General features: G+C 38.7%; 1 protein-coding gene across 1 annotated transcript in view; it reads right to left on the bottom strand.

The window, feature by feature from the left end:
- Positions 1-25,413, bottom strand: part of LOC123263793 (neurexin-3-like) — a 763,584-nt gene that overhangs the window by 519,168 nt on the left and 219,003 nt on the right. The window contains exon 5 of the mRNA XM_044726803.1: positions 745-771. Coding sequence (XP_044582738.1) covers positions 745-771 — 27 coding nt within the window. The remainder of the gene's footprint in view (positions 1-744; positions 772-25,413) is intronic.

The following is a 25,413-nucleotide window of genomic DNA, read 5'->3' as shown; positions in this document are numbered from 1 at the left end:
TTTTCAAAATTGCTTAAATATTAATATTTTTCGAGTTATTAACAAAAAACGAAATATCGTTTTTTTTCCATCTTATTTTGTTAATAACAATTGCAATTTTTTACCTGCACCAAAATCCTTCAAAAACATTTTTCTAGAGGTGATTCCGAATCGAATGAGCCATCGCTCATATTTTTAGGACCTTTATCTCTATTTTTCACGTTTTTGAACTTGTTGACTAGACTAAGTAATAGGGTTATGATTCTATTGCGAAGGGTTATGATTCTAAGCTGAAGTCGACAAACATGTAATTTGAGGCTTCTTTATTTACTGCTCAAGGTGTGTATACTATTTTTCTGCTCGACGAAGACGGAAAGTGGCAACTTTGTTCAGTGCAGCGGGATGAAAGTTGATACTTTCCGTCCAGAGAGAAGAAAATTTTTTGTCAATTATAGTTTTCTTGCTTATTTTCTCTTTTTAAGCTTGTGAATTATTATGCCGTTCGTTCATAATTTAATCTATGCCTCTAATTTAACTTAGTATTAAGTCGCTTCATTCACTACACGACCCTGCGAGTCTAGCACATGATAACAAGAAATTTAAAGCAGCTGTAACTGTTTCTGGCGCCGAACTTTCTAGTTGACTCAAAATATTAAGCAGCTACTGGCCTCACACGACGCACGAGGATACTTACCATATTACAATGCATGCAATATTAGTGACATAAAAATTAATAAGCGTTCAAATTTTTCCATCCATATTTACCTTGCAAAACCTTGTTATTGCTGAAATCTGTAACAAAAAGAACACTGATTATACAAAATAATACCATATGATTAAAAAGAATCAAAATATTAATTGCTTTAAATTCTTTGAAATACAATTAATTCTTTTCAGAATATTATGTAATTCAAATACATTAAAAAGTGTCAGACATTTTTTATCCTTTCAAATATATTTTAATGTCAAAATAATATTTCAATTTCCACGTCAGAATTCAATGTTATTCAATAGTATTATAAATTCTTAATAGGAAAGTCGATGGAAAGCGATCGGTGTGACATCAGTGCGCTATAGAAAAGGTGAGATAAGAGATGAGGTGGAATTTGTATTAATAGTGAATAAAGCAGGTGAAGTGGAAAACAGAGGAATAGAGGTTTAGATAATAAGCTGAGTGCGGGAGACTTAATTGAGTGGTTTTTTAGGCAAATAAAGTACGGGGTGTGGTGTTGGAGGTTAGGTCAGAGTGCGGGCCAGGGGAATGGAGGAGCAAAGGGAGGAAATGAGTACTTAGTCGGTAAAGGAGACGGGGAGTGTAGTGAGTGAGGAAAATGGCTCAGAGAGGGAGACACAGAGTGATTCGGGTGAACCGCTAGAATTATTACTGGTGGAGTTGGAGGGCGACGGAATTCAAAATCGAGTAAGTGAGGGAGACATTACAGTAGTTAAAGGCCGAGGGAGAGACCTGAAAGAAGCGTCTTGGAAGAAGTTAAGAGCTAGCAGCTTGGGAGACTTAAATGGAAAGGACATAAGAGACTGGGCACGCATTGAGGGATTCAAGCGTAGAGGGATGGAAGAAAGTGAAAGAGAGCAGAAAGTGAGATTGGTAACACAAGGAAAGAAGGAGAACGGGATAAAAAAAATGATAAGTCAGTGGTTTTAAAAGGTGCTTGAGAAGTTGGACAAAGAGAAAAAAGATAGAAAGAAGCATTTCGATGACCTAAAGAAGGAGTTTGCAAAAATAGAAAAGAAAAATCAGGAATTGGAGCTGAAAGTGGACAAATTATCGGCAGAAATGCAAGCAGGATGTAGAGGTAATAACCAAAAGTGGAAGGAGATAGAAACGGAGATGGCGGTGAAAGAAAAAGCAATGGAGGATAGGTTAGAAAAGGTGGAAGCGGAGATAAACAAAATGAGGCAGTTAAGTCTAGCTCTTCCGGACAGGGTGAGGATTCTGGAAGAAAAGGCCGGAGACAGAAAGCTGGAAGTAGAAGAAAAATGGTTGGAGGAGAAAGAAAAAAAGAAAAGGAGGAAAAATCTGGTTATCATTGGATGGGATAAAGGAGAAGATACCGGTAAGGAGGAGGTGGCAAAATTCTTTAGAGATGAGCTTGGGGTGGAAAGCGAGATATAAGATATAGAAGGAGTGAAAAAGATCGGAAAGGAGGGGACGAAAATGGTATGGGTAAGAATGATGATGGGAGCAGGCAAAAAAGAGATTATGGAGAAGAAAGGAAGGCTAAAAGGGAAAAAGATCTTCATAGAGAGCGACAAAACGAGAAAGGAAAGAAATGCTCAGAAAGAACTGCATAGAAGAGCACGGATTGCTAGAAATAAGGAGGTAGTGAAAGAGGTAAAAGTGGGGTTTCGGAAACTTTGGCTGGACGGCGTGCTATGGGTATGGAAAGTGGAAGGAAAAGTGCTCGTGGCCAGACAATGAAACAAAAGGGGAGAGGAAGCGTAAAAGAAACAGTGGGCATGGGAGTAAAGTATGTGTTTTGGAATGTGGCAGGGGTAAAAGGAAAAGATCAGGAATTTTGGGACTATCTTCGAGAGTTTGACATCGTAGGCCTGTCAGAGACGTGGGTAGAGGAGAAGGAATGGGGGTAGTGGGAAAAGAGACTGCCCAAAGATTGGGTATGGAAGTATGAACCTGCGAGGAGAGAATGTAAAAGAGAAAGAGCAAAGGGGGGAATCTTCTCGGGAGTAAAAAGAGGATTAGAAAAGGACAAGAAACAGGAACAGAAAGATGGAGCTATATGTCGGAAGGTGATGGTGAATAGAAAACTGTGGAATGTAATCACGATATACAACGAAGGAGGAAAGAAAGAGATGCTGGAGGAATAAGACGAGTGGATTGAGGAGCTGGAAGGGAGAATGATTATAGGTGGTGATTGGAACGCAAGGACGGGAGAGGAAGGGAGTGTTGAAGAACTGAATGGGGGAGAGAAAAGGTGGTCTAAAGACGTAGTAGTAAATAGAGAAAGCCGAATGTTGTTAGATTGGGTTGACAAAAGGGGGTGGATAATTATAAATGGGGATAAGGAAGGAATGGAAGGAGGCGAATAGACATTTGAGAGAGAGGAATCTAAATCAGTCATTGACTATGGGATAATGAACTTAGAATCCTGGGAGGAGATTAGGGGATTAAAAGTAGGAACTCGGATCGACTCGGACCACCAACCGATAATAGTAGAGCTAAAAGAAGGAGTCAGCGGGCGACAAAATAAACTAAAGAAAAAAGAGGTGAAAGAACGTTGGCTTCAATGCTGGAGTCGTAAAGACTCGAAAAGGTATGAAGAGAAGGAGGAAAACATAGAGTGAAAAGAACAGAGTGGGGAAGGAAGGTAGAGAGAACTGAAAGAACAGGTGGAAAAATGTTGTGTCATGAAACTAATAAAGAACAACAGAGGGACAAAGGGATGGTGGGATGAGGAGTGCAGGCGAGCAAAAAGAGATTTGAACAGAGAATCAAAGAAGAAAAGGGGAGCAGGGCCGTTGACTAAGCTGAGGAGGAATTATAGAGAACTTTTAGAGGGGAAGAAAAAGATCTGGGTAAAAAAGATGGAGAAAAAACTTGGGAAGATTAGGAATGAGAAACAGGCTTGGGAGTCTCTGGGAAGAGATCTAAAGAAGAGAGAGAGGATATCGGAAAAGTTCACAATAGAAGAGTGGAAAAACCACTTTATGAAAGGGCTAGGTGGGGTAAAAGAAAAACCAGAGATCCTGAAGAAAGTAGGCAGGATGGGAGACAGTAAATGGGAAGCAGAACCAACGGATGAGGAAAGTGATGGGATGATTGCGAAGCTGAAGAAAGGGAAAGCGGAAGGAGGGGATAGGATAAAAAATGAAGCGTGGATTTACGGAAGAGGAAAATTCAGGTGGAGAATAAGAGAGATTATAAAAGAAGTGTGGAGAGGGGAATACTTTCCTGAAGAGTGGAGGGAAGGGACCATAACTTCGATCTTCAGGAAAGGGGAAAAGGAATGTTTAGATAACTACAGGGAGGTGATTCTTACAAGCACGGCGTATAAAATATATGCCTTGATCGTGAATGAGAGAACCCTGATGTCGGTAGAAAAGAAAGGAGGGTTTGAGGAAAACCTAGCGGGGTTCACGAAGGGGAGAGGATGCATGGACCATGTATACACCCTGAAGCACTGGATATACAAGGTAATTAGGGAGAAAGGAAAAGCCGCATATTTTTTGTTTTTGGACTTGAGAGCGGCTTTCGATAAACTAGACAGAATGGAGCTATTGAAGGCAATGGAAAAAATAGGATTAGAGGAGGGACTTATCGAGCAGGTGAGGAGGATATATAAGGAGACAAACTATCGGAGGAGTTCTGGACGAAAAAGGGAGTGAGACAGGGATGTCCTTTGAGCCCTACCCTCTTTAATATATATGCGGCAGATATAGAGGACTATATGAGAAGGAGACAAGTGGGAGGGGCAGTTTTGGAAGGGAGGATGATCTGTACACTGGCATATGCGGACGACACAGCTATAGTGGCGGAAAGCAAAGAAGGGATGAAGGAAATGATGAAGCTAGGTGAGAGGTAGTTCAGGAGGAAAAAGCTCGAGATCATTGTAGGGAAGACTAAAATGATGAAATTCAGTAAAAGAGGAGGGAGAGGAAGAAGAAAGAAGAGAACCTGGAAGTGGGAGGGAGAGGAGATAGAGGAGGTAAAGAATTTCAGTTATTTTGGATACATTTTCATGAGGAATAATGGTGCAAAGGATCACGTCAAGGAAATGGTAAGGAAAGCGAGACAGGCAATGAGAAGAGTATGGGGAATAGGAGAGAGGAAATTCGGAGGGAGACTTAAATGGAGGATGCTCCTTTTCCACAGCATAGTGAAAAGTATCCTGATGTATGGAGCGAAAGTATGGGGCTGGAGTGAGAAGAAGGAGGTGGAAAGGTTGCAGGAGCAGTGTGGAAGATAGATATTGGGGGTAGGAAGACAGGTACCAAAGTATATAGTGAGGGAGGAGCTAGACCTGGAAAAAATAAGAGTCAATACAGGATACAGAGCTCTAAAGTTTGAGGAAATGCTAAGATTTAAGGAGGGAAGGATGTTGGTGAGAAGGTGCTGTGAAGAGAGAGGTAGAAGGAAGTCTTTAGGAAGAATAAGAGATGTAGAGAGGAAAAGTTATCTCATGAGATGTGGATGGTCATCAGCGAGTTTGGAATTGGAGTGGCTGGAGGGAAAAGAAATAAGTAGAAAGATGAGGGAGAGAGACTCTGCAGCACAAAAACAGGAGAGAAGGTCAGGGATTGAGAACTCGAGTTTCAACCAGGATTATAGAAAAAGAATAGTTGAACGGGTAGTGGAATATTGGTGGAAAGAGAAGGGTTGGAAACTGGAGAAAAAAAGAATAGCAGCAAAAATAAGATGCGGAAGTGAATGGAAAGGCAGCAGATACCGGTTGGAAGAACAAGAAAAAAAGTGCAGGCTATGTAATAAGGAAAGTGAAACTTTGGAGCATGCAATAAGTAAATGTGAGAAGATTAAGAGCTGGGAAGGAAGTACGGAACAATTCAGGAACCTGTAAAAAGGAGCAACAGAGTGGATGAAAGGGTGGTTGGAAAGAGTGAGGGAGAAGGAAATGACGTGACAGTTTTTAATAATTTTTATTGTTTATATTTTCTTTTTGTTTTTGTTATTTTGAGCGACTGATGTTGAAGAAGTAAGAAGGGAGAAAAAGATTTTTTGTAAAGCCATACTCAGGCTATAAAGGGTAATTGTAACACCGTAAGGCAACAATTAAGATCAAATAAATATTATATTTGCTTATTTTACTTTATAAAATCTTAATACTTCCAAATAATTTATAATTCTTCTTATGTCCAGGTGGACATATTTTTTTACTTAATTTATTCGATCCTAGTCTTCGACTAATAGACCGAGGACAAAGAATATTTATTGAAAAAGGAAGACTCAAATAAGAACGTCTTCGTTCCGTGGCTAACTCGTAATTGAATTATTTTTCGTTAACGTCAAGCTTAAAACAAAAAAGCGTTGTTCAAATTCTAACGTTAAGTGGGATACACAAACCAATTACAAGTTCTCTAGGCTTTGTATCTTTCCTTTTTATTTTCCTTTACAGTTTACAATTTTATATTTTACTTTGAGATTTATAAATTTGAATGTCATAATTGTTTTAATATTTTCGTTATTGTTAATGCAAAGTGTTCGTAATATTTCATCTATCATCTCGTTGCGTTCTATTATTTATCCATTTATAACCTCTTTTTGATTATTCTTAAAATAATAATTTACAACTATTTCCATGGTTATTCCATCTTCTGTTCTAACTATAATTTGTTTAATTACAATTTTTATTATTTATTCAATTATGAGTATGATTGTTCATTTGGGTAGTATTGTTTTAAAGTTGAATTTTCTAACTTATCACTTCGCTTGAATTTATTTATTTATTTTTAATTTGTTTAAAATTATATTTCACTAGCCGTCCGCCCTGGCTTCGCATGGGTATTTAAGGTAGTTCTTTCCCAACCTATAGCTTATGCTACTGCTGTCTTCGTCACGCGCTAGTGTTACCTCTCTTACGGGCTATTGCTCACTTACTTCCACGCATGACTTTATTTGTTTACTTTACTAGTTTATCAATGATTTTTCAAAAACTATGTGGTAGGGAATTCCAGAATTTTGTAAGGTAGTTATACATGTATTAATCTAAGTAATATTAGTTTTTCGTGAAATTCTTAAAATTTCTTCAATACAAAAATAATAAAACTTCGCGGTTTCCTCTCTCTTATCCCATACCACCTGTGTAAAAATGTCATTTTCAATTGCAAATATTTTCAGTTAGACGTGGTAAATTGTTTCTAAATTTTAACAGCGTGTGTATTATGTAATTAACTACTTCTATACGGAGTTTGGGAGATTTCTTGAATTTTTGCTTTTTGGGCCTAACTACCTTAATGAAAATTTTAAAATTAATTATAATATAATACAGCTTATGTCACCCGGGGATAGTGTAGCTTCCCAACAGTGGAAGAATTTTCCGAATCGATTCAGTAGTGTCGGAGCCTATTCAATGCAAACAAACAAACAATCAAATCTTTCCTCTTTATAATATTAGAATAGATTATTATTATAAGTGGTTTAACATCTCAACATACTTATACCGAATCAGATCACAAATAATGTTTGCAAAATTAAAAAGCTTTTTCTTAAAAATTGACGAACGGTGATGTATTATTACAATGCGTGTAAGGTTTATATATGAAAATTGTAAAAGAACAATATATCTTAGTAGATTTCCTGGGAGGTGTTGAAAATTTACATAAATTGTATTTTATTTCGCATAACTATACACTGATTTGTAATTTCACTCATTATTTGTTACGTAATATGATTGTAATTTTAAAAAAATTTTTAACAATGTGGCAGCTCTTAATTCCGATTTCAACCCTTTGCTAACTTATTTTTTAATTTTTCCACTTAAATAACATTGAAAAATATTTTTTTCTAACTTTTTCCGTCCGCTCACCGTATTTAAATGTTTATTCTGCATTTTGACTTGTTGGCTCTTGTGACAGATCAAATTTGCTACAAAAAAGGTATTTCGAGTCAAGTCCGAGTCGAATCCGTAACTCGATTAGATTTCCACACAAATCACTTCTAAGATTGAAATTTCGTAAAAATAACACTAAAACTCACCTAGCGCCTAAATTATTGATAATAGATAAAAAATGTAAGAAAAAATTTTGTAAGAAATTTTATGCCCTACAATTTTTAACTTCCTGCTAAGAAAATCGAAGATTTTCGAAAAATCGGGAAGTTATTGGTTTTAACCCGTTTTTCGAAAATCGAGTTTTCATCAGATCTCGACGTTTTGATGTCCTAGGAAGCTTTCCTGACTATTTCCGCGAGGGTGTCGCTATGTCTGTGTGTGTGTGTGTGTGTGTGTGTGTGTGTGTGTGTGTGTGTGTGTGTGTGTCTGTGTATGTTTTTTTTTTTTTTTTTTTTTTTTTCGGGGGGGAATCCTTTTTACGGATTCTAGGCATAGCTGTTTGGCCTGGATATGTGGCGACTCGACGCAGTGTCATACTTAAACTTGACGCTAGCGCCCTTATACACTAAACCCTAAACCCGTTTTCCTCTTTCCCCTAATCCCTCATGGAAACTGCCGTCAGGCATTACTTCGTGAGGGGAGGATCTAGCTACTGCTCTTTCTTCTGGTGGCTAAGGTGTTATTCTTTCCTCCTTCTAATTGGCGTCATTCGCTCTTCTTCTTTCTATGGACCGCAGGTCTGAGAGGACTTTCGTGACAAACGTGTTCGTGGCGTTCCAGGCAGCCTCTGATGACAGCATTGCTTCTACTATTGTCTCTGGTTAGATTTTCCTCTTCAGGATATTCTCCAGCTCATCTCGCTGTGGATAAAAACGTGGGCACTCAAAGAAGACGTGCTCTGCATCTCTATTGACTCCTGGGCAGGACGGGCACTCTGGGGAATTATCATGCTTAAAGCGGTGGAGATACGCCCGGAAACAGCCGTGTCCTGATAACATCTACGTAAGATAATAGTTGACCTCACCGTGACTCCGGTTTAGCCAAACAATGATCCTTGATATGGAACGATGAGTCCACCTACCCTTCACTGTGGCATCCCACTGTAGTTCTAATCGACTTATGCTCTTCTGCCGTTCTTCTGTTCTAAGCTCCTCAGCGCTTAGTGTGGTTGACTTCTTTCGTTGGTGAAGGATTCGTCTTTCCTCAGCTAAGACTCTGAGAGGCAAAGTTCCGGAAATGACACACACTGCTTCCATAGATATTGTACGGAAAGCGCTTGCTACTCTTAAGGCACTCAGACGGTAGACTGCTCCAGCCTTTCTCCATGATTCTTGCTTCTCTAGTGCGTCCGCCCAGATAGATATTCCGTAAGTAAGCATTGATGTGACTACAGATGATAGCAGCAGTCTTCTGCTCTGCTTTGGGCCCCCGACGTTTGGCATCAGTCGTGCTGAGCTAGCTACCACTGCTGATGCTTTTGCACTCACGTGTTCGACTTGCTGCTTAAAGTTGAGTCAGGCATCAAGCATCACTCCCAGATATCGGACATATGGTTGTGATGTGATTTCTTGTTCTCCGACTTTCAGCTTTATGGTCTCTATCACTTTTCTGCTGGTAATAAGCACAGCCTTAGTCTTCTGTTTAGCCAGTTGTAGATTCATTGAGTCCATCCACCGGTAAACTTTCTCGAAGGTGATACCAAACATGTGGTTTATCTCATCTAGGTGTTTAGCAACGTTTACGACAGCTACATCATCTGCATATGCAACATGCTTGACACTTCTTGGAAGAGTCAGTCTCAGCAGGCCATACATGACATTCCACAGAAGTGGACCCAGAACGGAACCCTGGGGTACACCTCCGGTAATATCATACTCTTTTGGACCATTCTTCGTGTCGTATCTCAGGATTCTGTTCGTGAAGTAGCTAGCCACTATCCTATGTAGGTATCCTGGTACGTTTTTCTTTTCCAGGGCTTGCATAATGCAGTCCCAGTTGGCGGAGTTGAAAGCATTTTTGATGTCCTAAGTGGCCACCAAGCAGTACTTCTTCGCTCCACCCTTCCATCTGATCCCTTCGATTGCCTCCTTGGCCGTTGCAACAACCAGATTGATTTCGTCTAGGGTGGATCGTCCTTTCCGAAAACCATACTGGTTATCTGACAGGAGTGGATCGACAACTGCTTCTATTCTTTGGTGGATTATACGCTCAAATATTTTACCTGCCGTGTCTAACATACAAAGTAGTCGATAAGATGATGGTTCTTCTGGTGGCTTTTTCCGTTTTGGAAGTAGTACTAGTCGTTGCTGCTTCCACTTCCGAGGGAAAATCTCTTTCTTGAGGCATGTGTCGTAGACATCCAAGAACAATGATGGCACTGCTTTTATAGTTGTTTTTAAAGCAATATTGGAGACCCCGTCCAATCTCGGCGCTTTATTGTTCCCTACACGATTACAAGCCTCCATCAGTTCTTCTTCCGTGACAGATGGAATGTCATCCATTTCATTCTGCGCTAATAGGTAGTTAAACTCGCTTTGTTCGGAGAACAACGCGTTTACGATCTTCTGTAGGAGTTGAAGACACGTGGGTGATAGCATTAGCTGGTTTTTAAGATGGGTCATGACTACCTTATACGGCCTACCCCACAAATCTCTGTCCACCTCGTTGATGAGCTCTTTCCAGCATTTTCTTTTGCTATCTTTGATGGCTTTGTTCAGGGATCCACGGGCTTTTTTGTACTTTACGACCAGTTCCGCAGAGTTAGGTCGTCGGTAGCCACGCCGAGATATTCTTCTCTTCTGATGACACTCTTTACGAAGGGGGCTGATGTGGTCGTTCCACCAGTGAACGGAAGGTCTTGTGTTCATGCCACGTCTACGAGACATACTGGCGTCACAAGCCTGGGTCACTCTTTTCATCAGGTCCTTTGTCTTCTCTTCTGTGCAGCCCGCGATAATCTGGTCACTATTGAGAGCTACTAACAATGCACTTTGGTCAAGAGTTTTTACCTTCCAACCAATGGTGTTAAGTTGCTTTTTAGGTCTTCTCGGGCTCTGGACGTTTGATATTTCCTAGAGAATCGCGTTGTGGTCGCTGGCTGTGTAGATATCCATCACCTTCCAGTTCATATTACCTCTGGTGAGGCTGCTACTGACAGTGAGATCTACAATAGAACTTGCGTCTTCTTTGGTGTAGGTTCTGGGCGTATACGTAACTGAATAAAGTAGTCAGTACTTGTCTCGGATAGCTTGTATAACCGGATAGCTCGGATAACTGGTAGAGCCCTTGGCGCGTAACCGAAAGATCTGGGTTCGATTCCCAGTCTGGGCTGTCTGATTATTTTTTCAATTACGGAAAAATTCCCACTGAGTAGGTCCCCCCTTTCCCCTATCCGTTCTTTCCCAACTCCCTTAAAATTTGCTTTAATATGGCCATATTAAACGCGCCAAGGGCTCTCCAGTTAAGCTATCCAAGACAAGTACTGACTACTTTATTCAGTCACGTATATAAGTTCTGGGCTATACAAATATAAATAATGCTGTGAAGCGAGAAAGAATAGGAGTTACGGTAATTATTACGTGAAGCGTTCCACATTCACGTGACAGGATATTGGTAGGAAAGGATTGAGAAAGGAATGTGGAGAGGATCATCTTAATGTGAGTTCATAGAATATGCTAGAAAAAATTATTAGATAGCTCGGACTGGGATTCGAACCCAGAACCTTTGCAGTTTCTCTCCAGTAACTTTTGTGCTGCAGCTGCTGGTAGTAACACTGTGGCTGTCTGCGTACCCCTAAAGGCTTTACGGATTTTGATTGCCTCTAGTGGGATTTCACAACTTTCTCCAGCTTCCCTTTTTAAAGCAGTCTGAATATGCTCTTTCGTCGTGTTGTCATCGACATCTCGGATCTCGATGGTCTCCTGTGGTCCTTTGCAGATCACTTTGGCTTCCTTCTTAAGGATGTCTGCGATCGTCTTTTGGAGGGCTTGGCCTTTGTCAGTGCTTTTCCTCGAAATCGTAATCAACAAGTCGCCACTTCTGGTCTTGTTGATTTTATCTACCGTTGAACGAACCTGCTCATCTAGGACGTCCTGCTATATGCGACGCAGAATCTCGGCATACTTTGTTTTCTTGGCCGGGCGGATGATCAGTGCGTCAAGACTGATCCATTTGCGTGGTTTTTCCCGCTTAGGGTTTAAGAGTTACTCTCTAGCTAGCTTCCTCTTTTCCTTCTTAGACTGTTCTTTTTCCCAATGAGTCGCCCTCTAAGGTTCGTTGCCCTGCCCTGCCAGTCGTTGGGGAGGGCTTTTTTTCAAGTCCTTCTTCTTTGTGACTTTGTCGGTTGGCTCTGGCGAATTTTGGTCCTTTCTCTTTCCAGGCCTTGTGTCAGTTTCAGCCTTGTCCTCAGCAGCAGATTCGCCGTCACTGTCGGCTCCAGTGTCCATTTCTTCTTCCGTCTCAACTTCAGTTTGAATGCGTCGTCGTGATGACTGCCATTCTTCGTCCAGTTTCTTGAATCTTCCAAGAGCATTGACTACACCGGTTGTCTTGGTCTTTATCTCCTTGTGGATATTGACCTTAGTTTGGACAAACTCTTGCAGCTTAATGGTCAGCTTTTCGAGGCGCTCTAGCGCTTGCGTTCTCTTCATTTCAGCGCTTGCTTTAATCGCTGCTTAGCATGAAGCCAGTTTCCACTCTTGTTTGTTTCCTGTAAATTACTCATACTTTTTGATTTACCAGCGCATCGTACGGAGTCGAGCGGGTTGTCATAACTAGGAACGGGTGTACCCTCAGAGATATTAATCCTACCCCAGTTCCCTGAGGCCTAGCCGACACTTAGCGAGTCCCGGAATACACGGACGGACTAGACTCGCTCGGGCCGGTGAAGATTCCGATCTTTAACACTTACTGCGTACTTCCTGATCAAGGCCCGAAGTGGCTGGCTCCTGATCCGCTACTGCAACTTACACCTCGGCAGAGCAAGCTCACATCAGCCGTAGCCTGCATCGTCGGAAATAATCGACACGGGTTCCGGACACTCCCAGTGAGTTACAGCAGAGAACGATCGTCTTGCTAGGTCATTTAGTGTGGACGACCCATTAAAGGGGGGGGGGGGGAGTTTTGTCCACGGGAGCGTATTTTATTTGGCTCCTACCCTCTGTACCTCATCAACTTAGAGACCTTGTGTTATCCAAGAACAGCGAGCGTTCTCCCATCCGCTACGGGGAGACGTGCCTGGTAGCAGTTTCTCCTCTGCCGCAGGTGTGTGTGTGTGTGTGTGTATGTGTGTGTAAGTATGTAAACTACTTATAACTTTTGAACGGTTGAACCGATTTAATCGCGGTTGGTGCCATTCGAAAGGGCTTCACCAAACTTAGATTTTCTGTTAATTTGAACCAATTTAGACCGATAGATTTTGAGAAATTTGGAGAAATCTAAAAAAAAAAAATAGAAAAAAAACTTTTTTTAGAAGTGGTTTTTTTTTTGGGATAACTTATAAACGACTGTATCAATCGATTTCAAAAACTAATCAACTCTTAACCTTGAAAAATTACGTCGATCGCCGCCAGTCCGGTCAAAATCGGTTGGTTCCTTCGAGAGATATCGTGAACGAAAGAAAACCAAAAAAATTGTTTTTTCGGAGTTACCCTGAAATTTACAATTTGACCAATTAAAACTTAGAAAATCTGTATGAGGTTTAAAAAACTGCGTGAAATGTTCTATGAAACTTCTATCAGACTTTTTAGCTCAAAGAGCTTAAAATCATAGAAAAGGTATCTGTTTGAGCTCGGAGAGCTCAAAAGATTACACAAATTGTATTTTTGAGCTCGAAGAGCTCAAAAAAAGCGGCCCGGTATTAACGGAATCAGCGGGAAGTTGCAGGGATGGTTTTTAGGGTCAACTGTTGCCCCAATTTTTTAGATTAAATAATTTGTCGTAACTTTCAAAATTTAGTACATACAGCCTCTTAAAATATAAAATCGGGAAAAAATTTATTTTTTACGTTTACAAAAACTAATTTATTAGATCTACGTGAAAAAGTCGAACCCAAAAATTGTTTTTCATCGGACTCACGAAAATCCGACGGCAGTTATATTTTTTAGACTAGTTAATCTACAGATATTGCTGGTTTTGTAAGTTTCAAATATACATGAGTTAGATTTTTTATGTTAGACTTAAAGGTCATGTATAAATTATTCATTCTTACAGTACTCAAAATTTATTTGTAATATTTCTCAATTTAAATTAATATTAAAATCATGTCCAATTGTTGTGAATATCTAATTACATTTTTCACTAAAAAAATTAAAAGTACTTGTAAATAATCGGCTTAACGAATTTTCTTGATATGATTTTTTAGATTAAAATTTTTTCGCGCTTGATTTTCGCGTCACTGGCTTACATCCTAGAAACTAGTGTTGAACCATTGTAAACTACACTCATGAAATACAACATCAGCGCCGACACAACTAACACGAGTTTTGCTGAATACCCTGTGTGCTTTTATTAGCTTCGCAGAACTCGCGACATATTTGATGCTTTTATTGTCCTCTGCAATTAACATTAATTATTATAATGAGATTAGTCTAACCTTATTGCTCTGATGTATTTTATGTCTATTGTATTAGCCGATTCATTGAAATGTTTCCTTTATCTAAACAATGTCAAACAAAGATAATATAACATAAAATACATTTTTTTTTGGTTTTGAGTCAGATAAATTGACTGACTCAAGACTGCCCAACAATTGTGATATTCTTAGTTTGTGTTTTAAAAAAATCCGTACAAAAAAATTAAGAAAACGGTTGACCCTGAAGGCCATCCCTGCAACTGCCCGCCAATTCTATACCTAAACAAAACGCTTGAAATTGAACTTATGACGTTTTAGAGCTCTTCGAGCTAATAAATACAATTTGTGTATTATTTAAAGCTTTCCAAGCTCGAAAAATAGCTTTTAAATGCTTTTGAGCGCTTCGAGCTCAAACGTTCAATAGGTATTTTACAAAACACTATTTTTTGAATTTTCAAATCGAATAACTTTTGAATGAATGAACCGATTTTCAGGTGGTTGGTTGCATTCAACGCAGTTTTTTAAGCTTCATGGCAAATTTTTAAGTTGATGTTGATAGAGCAAAAAACTTCGGAGTAATTCCGAAAAAACAATTTTTTTGGTTTTCTTTCGTCAACGATAACACGAACGGATCAACCGTTTTTGACCGGACTGGCGGCAATCGACGTGGTTTTTTTATGTTTAGAGCTGATTGGTTTTTGGTATTGATCGGTAAAGTCGTTTAAAAGTTATTCCAAAAAAACCACTTTTGAAAAAAATTTTTTTTGTAGTTTTTTTGCGATTTCTCAAAATCTACCGGTCCGAATCATTCCAAAGTATATACAAAATCTAAGTTTGGTCAAGCTCTTTTGAATGGCACCAACGACGATCAAATCGGTCAAGCCGTTCAAAAGTTATAAGAGGTTTACATACATCCATACACACACACACACACACACACACACACACACACACACACACACACACACACACACACACACACACACACATACACACACACACACACACACACACATACATACTCCTTATAGACTTGCGTTCCATCGAAAGAAGAAGAGCAAATAACAACTAGAAGAAAGGTAAAATAACACCTTAGCTACCAGAAGAAAGAGCAGTAGCTAGATCCTCCCCTCACGAAGTAATGCCTAACGGCGGTTTCCATGAGGGATTAGGGGAAAGAGGAAAAGGGGTTTAGGGTTTAGTGGGTACGGGCGCTAGCGTCGAGTTTTAGTATGACACTGCGTCGAGTCGCCACATATCCAGGCCAAACAACTATGCCTAGAATCCGTAAAAAGGATTCCCCCCCTTTAAAACAAAAAAAAAAAAAAAAAAAAAAACACATACATACAGACACCACCGCGGGAATAGTCAGGGAAGCTTCCTAGGACCTCAAAACGTCGAGATTCGATGAAAACTCGATTCTCGTAAAACGGGGTGAAAAAAATAACCCGATTTTTGAAAATCTTCGATTTTCTTAGCGGGAAGTTAAAAATTAGGAAAACGGTTAACCTTGAAGGCCATCTCTACAACTTTCTGCTAATTCCATACCTAGGCACATAACCCTTTAATGTTCGGTCTTGAATCCCCACTCATAATTCGAGTCATATGTCTTTTTCTTTAAATGAGAGAGCTATAGTCTGTTACCTAGAAAGGGAGCCAGAAAAGTAGTAGAAATAGACGCATGGGCACACAACTACAACTAAACCGTATTTCACACAACCGCATAACGGACTATAATTGGCTCTCTCCCCTAACAGCTCACACTGACAAGGAAACTCTCTCCGGTGTCCCTCTCCGATTTCGATGGAACTGAGATATGTTATTATTCGTCGAAATCTAAGAGACACGTATTTTTTTTATCTGCGAAAAAACATTTCTAGGGGGTGAAACTACCCTTCAAAGTTTAGCTTCCTTGAAAGGTGAAACTTGAAAGGGGTATTTTTCAAGTTTCGCATACTTGCAGTTTGAATAATCGAATGGGACCAATTGCATAATTTTTAGGGTGGAAAATTATGGAAAATGCTTTTGGTTTTATAATGAAACAATGAATAGAACAAAAGTTATAAGGGTTGAAAATCACAAAACTTTTATAAAGAAAAAACTACTCGATGGATTTCAACGAAACCAACGGCAATCGAAAAAAGAAAAAAAAAGTAGAGAATACGTCTTTCGGGGTTTTTTCAAAAAATAAAGTTTAGGAGGTGAACTCCTTTTAAGCATATCTACATTAGCCACCAATAAAATATCGTTTTTTATACTAATTTTGGTATGAATTCATCAATAATAATTTTTTTGTATATTTCTAGCATTTAGAGAATAATAATAATATTATATTTCAATATTTTACTTACTTTTCTACTTCTCATACCAAACTTAATTTTGTGTATCGGGACATCAAATATTATAAATGTCATGTAATGTGAATCTGCTTTAAAAAAAAAATAAATGCTTATAATGCTTCATTATAATCATAATAATCATTCATTGTTATTCCATACAAAAAAAATAGATACTTATATTTGGACTCTGTTATGCAATAGTGTGTTAAGTACATAGGGTTTCCATAGCACTTAACACATTAATGCATAACAGTGTCCATTTTTAGTATATATGAATCAGTAATATGATAAACAACATAGTATAAATAAATGTATAATTTCGAGATTAGTTTAGTCACTGCGATGTACTCCATCCTTGATAGTTCAATATTATAATCGTGTTTTTTTTTAATAAATGAATAATTTAAAATTGTACGATACTTTTTTTGTTTCTAAAAGAACTGAATGGTAAATTTGGACCAATAGTTGAAACAACACTTTTAAGACCTCATAATGTATACATAGAAGCATCAAAATCAGGAAAACTTACATCAGGTACGAATTATTCTTTATTTTTTTTCTGTTTTGCGCATAAGTAATTGTTGATAAAAGTATTTCATATTTTTTAATTTTCAGATCATTTCAAAATTTGGTTGGAGAGGGTGTTTTTTTCAAACGTGGGTCCAAAATCTTTATCACTAACTGACTCATGGACTGGGCATTGTCCTTAAGTTGTACAAAGCGTTAAACTAACAAATAAGGATACTGAAGTTATGATCTTACCAAAAGGTGCAAATGGGAAAATTCAAACGCTTGATATTTTTGGATTCCGAGGATGGAAAAATTTTGTTCTATATTTTTCGGATCGTACAGTTTTGATGAATTTGGACATAAACTTGCATTTACGAAATAACATTATAAAATTTTAATCACTTACACATATCCAATTTTCATCTCCTCGATACATAAATTTATTCAAGTAATTGTGGTACAAAAGTGGCAACACAGAAGTAAAACCGGATGAGTTCGAAAATCCTGTGGATTTTGCATTTCACGGATCATGCAGTTCTCATTGTGAGGTTCCTGGTTGTCAAAATATAGCAATTATCCGCTGTTCATGGTGCAAAAAGCCGTTGTGTTTTCAAAATTTTTTTCATGAACATCACGATTGCAAAACATATATTGAATAGATCTGCATATGACAAAATGATAAATTTAAATATTAAATTTCATAAACATCAGAAATACTAGATATTTTTTTCAATATTTTTGTAAAAAATCATTTGTGAATTCTTGTTAAATTAAAACTGATTACAATAAAGCATATATTATAAGCATTCTTTCTATTTTTTTTCCAAAGCAGATTCACATTACATGACATTTATAATATTTGATGTCCCGATACACAAAATTAAATTTGTTATGAGAAGTAGAAAAGTAAGTAAAATATTGAAATATAATATTATTATTATTTTCTAAATGCTAGAAATATACAAAAAAATTATTATTGATAAATTCATATCAAAATTAGTATAAAAAACGATATTTTCTTGGTGGCTAATGTAGATATGCTTAAGGGGTGTTCACCTCCTAAACTTAATTTTTCAGGAAAACCCCGAAAGACGTATTCTCTACTTTTTTTTCTCTTTTGATTGCCGTTGGTTTCGTTGAAATCCATTAAATAGTTTTTTTTTTATAAAAGTTTTGTGATTTTCAACCCTTATAACTTTTGTTCTATTCATTGTTTCATTATCAAACCAAAAGCATTTTCCATTATTTTCCACCCTTAAAATTATGCAATTGGTCCCATTCGATTATTTAAACTGCAAGTATGCGAAACTTGAAAAATACCCCTTTGGAGGCTAAACTTTGAGGGCTAGTTTCACCCCCTAGAAATGTTTTTCCGCAGATAAAAAAAAATACTTGTCTCTTAGATTTCGACGAAGAATAACATTTCTCAGTTTCATCGAAATCGGAGAGGGACACCGGAGAGAGTTTCCTTGTGAGATTCATTACGCTTCTAGAACATTAAAGGGTTAAGGTAGTTTCAGCATGAAACAACTTTTCGACAGATTCGGCTGAAATTTTTTTTATGGGATTAGAATAGCTTTATTTAAAAATTTCTAAAATTTCATTTTTTTACTGTTGTGCTCGTCGACTTCAAAAGTCTGATAGAAGTTTCGTAGAACACTATTTTTTGAATTTTCAAAGCGCACTAACTTTCGAATAAATCAACCGATTTCCACGCAGTTGGCGGCATTCGATCCAGTTTTTTTAGCCTCATAAAGAATCTTTAAGTTTAAATTGATCGAACTAGAAATTTCAATGTAATTCCGAAAAAACACTTTTTTCGGTTTTCTTCGTTCACGTAAACTCTCGAACAAATTAACCAATTTTGACCGGTTTGGCGGTGATCGACGTGGTTTTTTTGAGGTTAAGAGCTGATAAGTTTTTAGAACTGGTCGGTAGAACTGTTCAAAGGTTATTCCAAAAAAACATTTAGAAAAAAATTTTTAAATTCCCGCTAAGAAAATCGAAGATTTTTAAAAATCGGGAAGTTATTGTTTTCACCCCGTTTTGCAAAAATCGAGTTTATATCCGATCTCGACGTTTGAAGGTCAGAGGAAGCTTCCCTGACTACTCCCGCGAGGTTGTCACTATGTCTGTGTATGTGTGTGTGTGTATGTGTGTGTGTTTGTGTGTGTTTGTGTGTGTGAGTGTGTGTGTGTGTGTGTGTATGTGTGTGTGTTTTTTTTTTTTTTTTTTTATCTTAGGGGGGGGAATCCTTCTTACGGATTCCAGGCATAGCTGTTCGGCCTGGATATGTGGCGACTCGACACAGCGTCATACTAAAACTCGACCCTAACGCCCCTACCCACTAAACCCTAAACCCCTTTTCTTCTTTCCTCTAATCCCTCATGGAAACCGCCGTCAGGCATTACTTCGTGAGGGGAGGATCTAGCTACTGCTATTCCTTCTGGTGGCTAAGGTGTTATTTTTCCTTCCTTCTAGTTTCTGTCATTTGCTCTTTTTCTTTCAATGGAACGCAGCTCTGTAAGCACTTCTGTGGCAAAAGTGCTTGTAGCGTTCCAAGCAGTTTGATTCGACAACATTGCATCTACTATTGTCTCTGGTTGGATTCTCCAGTTCAGGATCCTCTCTAACTCCTCACGCTGAGGATCGAAACGTGGACACACAAAGAAAACGTGCCTTGCGTCCTCAATAACCCCTGGACAAGACGGGCACTCCGGAGAATCGTCGTGCTTAAAGCGGTGCAGATACTCTCGAAAGCACCCATGTCCTGACAACATCTGCGTTAGGTAATAGTTGACTTCACCATGGTTTCGGCTCAGCCAAACGTCGATCTTTGGTATGAGGCGGTGTGTCCATCTTCCTTTTGCTGCGGCGTCCCACTCAAGTTGCCATCGCGAGATTCTGTGCTGCCGTTCTTCTGTCTTCGTTCTTCAGCGCTCAGTGTAGTTGACCTCTTTCGATGGTAAAGGGCCCGTCTTTCTTTAGCTAAGACTCTAAGCGGCAGAGTTCCAGAAATGACGCACACTGCTTCCTCTGATATTGTTCGGAAGGCGCTGGCTACTCTTAGCGCGCTCAGTCGGTAAACCGGACATGCTTTCCTCCATGATTCTTGGGTCTCAAGTGCGTCGGACCAAATGGATATACCATACGTGAGGACCGATGTAACTACTGATGATAGCAATAACCTCCTTGTCTGCTTCGGGCCACCGATGTTGGGCATCAATCGTACTAGGTTAGCCACTACTGCTGATGCTTTGGCGGTCACGTGTTCAACTTGTTGTTTGAAGTTAAGTCGGGAATCGAGCATCACTCCCAGATATCGAATGAATGGTTGGGATGTGATTTCTTGGTCTCCGACGTTTAAATTGATCGTTTCCACCACTTTTCTGCTAGTGATAAGTACAGCCTCGGTCTTCTGTTTAGCCAGTTGTAGGTTTACTGTGTCCATCCACTGGTTAATTCGCTCAAAGGTGATCGTGAACATATGATTTATCTCATCAATATGCTTGGCGACGATTACTATGGCTACGTCGTCCGCGTACGCTACCAGTTTGACATTTCTTGGTAGTTTCAGTCTCAGCAATCTGTTGTACATGATATTCCAGAGAAGTGGACCGAGAACAGAACCCTGCGGGACGCCTCCAGTAACATCATACTCCTTTGGACCATTCTTCGTGTCATATCTAAGGACTCTATTCGTGAAGTAGCTAGCGACTATCCTTCGTAGATATCCTGGTACGTTCATCTCTTGAAGAGCTTGCATGATGCGATCCCAGTTGGCGGAGTTGAAGGCATTTTTGATGTCTAGGGTTGCCACCAGACAATATTTCTTCGTTCCACCCTTCCATCTGGTACCGGCGATTGCGTCTTTGGCTATACCGACAACCAGGTTGATTGCGTCCAGGGTTGATCGTCCTTTTCGAAATCCGTACTGATTGTCTGCTAATAGTGGATCGACAACTGCTTCTATCCTTTGGTGGATTATACGTTCGAGTATCTTACCGGCTGTATCCAACATGCAGAGTGGACGATAAGATGACGGTTCTTCCGGTGGCTTTTTTCCTTTAGGAAGTAGTACCAGCCGTTGTTGTTTCCACTTCCGAGGAAAAATCCCTTCCTTCAAGCAGATGTTGTAGACATCGAGGAAGAATGTGTGTGTGTGTGTGTGTGAGTGTAGATATGTGAATCGCTTATAACTTTTGAATGACTTAACCGATCGGAACCTACCAAACGGCGTTCTAAAGAGTTCCCTCAAACTTAGATTTGAACCGATGCGGACCGATAGATTTAGAGAAATTTTGAAAAATCTCAAAAAAAATAAGAAAAAAAGTCATTTTTGAAAGTGGTTTTCTGGAATAACTTTTAAACGGCTCGATCGATCAACTCCAAAACTAGTCCGCTCTTAGCCTCGAAGAATCACGTCGATCACCGCTAATCCGGTTAAAATCAGTTAAATCGTTCGAGAGATATCGTGAACGACAGAAAACCGAAAAAGGTGTTTTTTTCACATAACCGCCATTTCTCATCGGATCGTTTTTGATGAAAGAGAATAATTTTTAGAGCTTAAAAACTGCGTCGATTGCTTTCTAGAACGTAAAAATCGGTTGATTGTTTCGAGAGATATCCTCAACGAAATATTTGGAAACAAGTGTTTTTTCAACATAACTCCGACATTTTTTGGAATAACTTTCAAATGGATCTATCGATCAATTCTAAAAACTAATCAGCTTTTAACATAAAAAAAACCACGTGGATCGCCGCCAACCGCGTAAAAATCGGTTCAATCATTCAAAAGTTATTGCGGTTTAAAAATTCGAAAAATTATGTTTTATCAAACTTCTATCAGACTTTTGAGCTCTTCCAGCTCAAAAGCATGAAAAGTTATCTCTTTAAGCTCAGAGAGCTCAAAATAACACATAAATAGTATTTTTGAACTCGGAGAGCTCAAAAACATCATTAGTGCAATTTTAAGCACCTAGGTATGAAATAAGCGGAAAGTTGCACGGATGGCCTTCAGGGTTTACCGTTTTTCTAATTTTTTTGTAGTTTTTTTAAGATTTTTCAAAATCTACCAGTCCAAATAACTTTAAATTGTATTCAAATTCTAAGTTTAGCTAAGCCCTTTCTAATGGCGCGAACCGCGATGAAATCGGTTAAACCATTCGAAAGTTGTAGGAGGTTTACCTTCTTGCACATTACTTTACACACACACACACACACACACACACACACACACACACACACACACACACACACACACACACACACACACACACTACCCGCACACAAGGAGGGTAGCGTTGTTTGCGTCCGTAGGTTCTGCTTCTACACCTTACACGTGCTCTCTGGGTAGTGCCAAATGAACAACACAAACAACAATATGAAAATGTCACAGAACTTTCAAATATTGTCTACAGTACAGGGGTTGGATACCTCAGTGCTGGCGAGGAATGTGTGCAAACGGGCCTGAACTTGTCGTTATCAAGCGACCGTTACGACAGCGGGGTGGACCTCATGGCTCTGCTGTTTGCAGAAATGCTAACGCTTCACGTAATAATTACCGTAACTTCTATTCTTTCCCGATTCACAGCATTATTTAAATTTGTAAAAAGTGCTTGCCATAAGATGGACGCTGTGGCTTAGTGTATATAGAATAAACGAAAGGAAAGGGTGTAGCAGGATAATTATTATGAATCGGCCACTAATGACTTCTATTCAAATTCATGTTATAGGATCAACTCGATGTGCGTATGCAGTTTACATGAATTTTCCTGCCGTACTCCATTTCAACCTAGACATATGGTTGTATATATGATTATCCGTCAAACAGCCATATCTTAAAAAATGATTGAGCTAAAGAGATAAATCCAAAATAAAGTTGTAGAGGACGTTAAAGAGTATATTAAGTATTTTTTTGAGATTATTCAAATAATTACAATCATCGATAATTAATAAATAAAGATTTGATCTTTAATTTTTTTAGTGTTCTTGGTGACCTTCAATCACCGAAAAAATATATGTTATAGTATTTGACAAGCCCTACTTATTAAAATTAAATTGAGAAAAAGTTGGTGCAACATTTCGATAAAAAATAAAATTCGACGCACCTGTGTTTGACACAGAGGAATTTCGGAAGAAACGTAGCTTTTGGTATCGAAAAATATTTTGTGGTCGTGTCATACACCATTTACAGTGGAGATTAGTTCATAAAATAAGTTCATAATTTATGAATTGAATATATATGTATGTTCCATATATATTTTTAATTATAATCTAGGACACAGGTACATCTAAGGATTTTATGATAATGCTTATAATTGCTAGAAAATAAATCGTAGATTACTGTCAATACAGTCGAATCTTCCAATGTTATTGAACTCGATCATCTTAGTTATTTATATACCTTGGGCGAGCCACGTACCAATACGGTCAAGGTGATAAATATTTTCAGCAGGGATAGTATCAGGCTGAAGCCCGATAGAGTCGAGGCTTTATGTCCCTGCTGCAAATAACTATCGCCACGACCGTATTTGCGCCTGGCTTGCCCATGATGCTTAAAAAAGTTTTCGTCCTATGGCGGACGTATGCAGGTTTTTACGTGCAGGGGATACTCAATTTATAAATAAATAGCGTACGATGCCAGAATTCTCTTATCGTCTAAATACATGAAAGTCTTGAAGTTAATCAAAGGTGCGCTTTTTAATTTAAAATGACAGTTGAAACGTAAGTTATTCGGCTGTATAGAGATTTGTGACGCTTGCGTGACATTATCCTCGATTGTATAAAGTTCTATACAGCCCAGTAGATACTGGCGCGTACGCGTAATATTTACAGAATGAGTGTCGACTGCGCGTAAAAATCCCCATACGTCCGCATAGGATGAAAAAAATCATTTTTTCAGTATTTCCTTTCAGTAGTAAAAAAACACCGCGCGGCCGCTTATTAATACTAAATAAATTAATTAATTTATAAATTATTGAACTAATTTTATGAACCTATCTCTACTGTAAATGGTGTATGACATGACGACGAAATATTTTTGGGTAGTAAAAGCTCCGTTTCTTTCAAAATTCCTCTGTGTCAAACACAGGTGCGTCGAATTTTATTTTTTTTTCGAAATGTTGCACCAACTTTTCTTCATTATAATTTTAATGAGTAAGTAAGCCCAACTATGATAATGAGTAAGTAAGGCTTGTCTAGAACTATAACATATATTTTTTCGGTGATTGTAGGTCACCAAGAACACTAAAAAAATTAAAGCTCAAATTAAAGCTCAATTATTTTTTAAGATATGGCTGTTTAACGTATCATACATACAACCATATCTCTAGATTAACATGGAGTATGGTAGGAAAATTCATATAAAATTCATACACACATCGAGTTGATACTATAACATGAATTTGAATAAAAGTTGTCATTGGGGGCCGATTCACAATACTTATCCTGCTATACTTTTTAGTATAGACCAGATAGCTCAAATGGTAGAGTAGCCGACATGTCTTCAGAAGGTTCTGGGTTCGAATTCCAGTCCGAGCTATACAATAATTTTTTCTCGCATATTCTATAAGCTCGCATTCAGAAGATCCTCTCCATAATCCTTTCTCAATCCTTTCCTACCAAATATCCTGTTACGTGAATGTGGAACGCTTCACGTAATAATTACCGTAACTCCTATTCTTTCCCGCTTCACAGAATTATTTGAATTTGTAATGCTGCAGGAGTATGAAAACAGTCTCGATGGAAGAAGATTGACAGCCAATGAAAGTTCCTCCAAAGAGTGGAGGACCTTTTGCTCCCGTCACTATACAAACCTACCGAGGAAGGATTAATTCTGCGACGACCGTCACCGGCCAACAGTCGCCAACGTAGAGGCTCAGTAGCAAGGTCGAAGAGTTAGCCGACTTCCTAAAAGACATGGAGAATCTCCACCATAAGATCAGAAAATTGGTTACGTCTATTGGTATGGCATATAGGCTGGCCAACAAATCACCAACGACGTTGGTGACAACCACTCAATCATCTCCATGGATGACCCCAAAACTAGCTACTTTTGGTCACTCCTAAGAAACTGCCACAGCAAAGAAATGACAACAACAACAAGAGGCAGCATTCCACGTCCAGCCCTTCCTCAGCAAATGACAATCCAGCACAGAAAAAGACTGCACGAGAGGACACCTGGATCAAAGTTACTTGGCAAAAAAAAAAAGGAAGAAAAACACGAAACAGTACAGACATACAGACATACAGACACCATCGCGGGAATAGCCAAGGAAGCTTCCTAGGACCTCGAAACGTCGAGATTCGATGAAAACTCGATTTTCGTAAAACGGGGTGAAAACAATAATTTCCCGATTTTTAAAAATCTTCGATTTTCTTAGCGGGTAGTTAAAAAAAAGTGGAATGTACTTTGGACCAGACCTAGCTACTGACATGTATTTTGATCCGCTGAATCCGAGTTTCAAGT

Source organism: Cotesia glomerata, linkage group LG1 (genome assembly GCF_020080835.1).
Source record: "Cotesia glomerata isolate CgM1 linkage group LG1, MPM_Cglom_v2.3, whole genome shotgun sequence".
NCBI lineage: Eukaryota > Metazoa > Arthropoda > Insecta > Hymenoptera > Braconidae > Cotesia > Cotesia glomerata.
The sequence above is the reverse complement of the archived record's forward strand: the minus strand, read 5'-3'. Positions and strand labels throughout refer to the sequence as shown.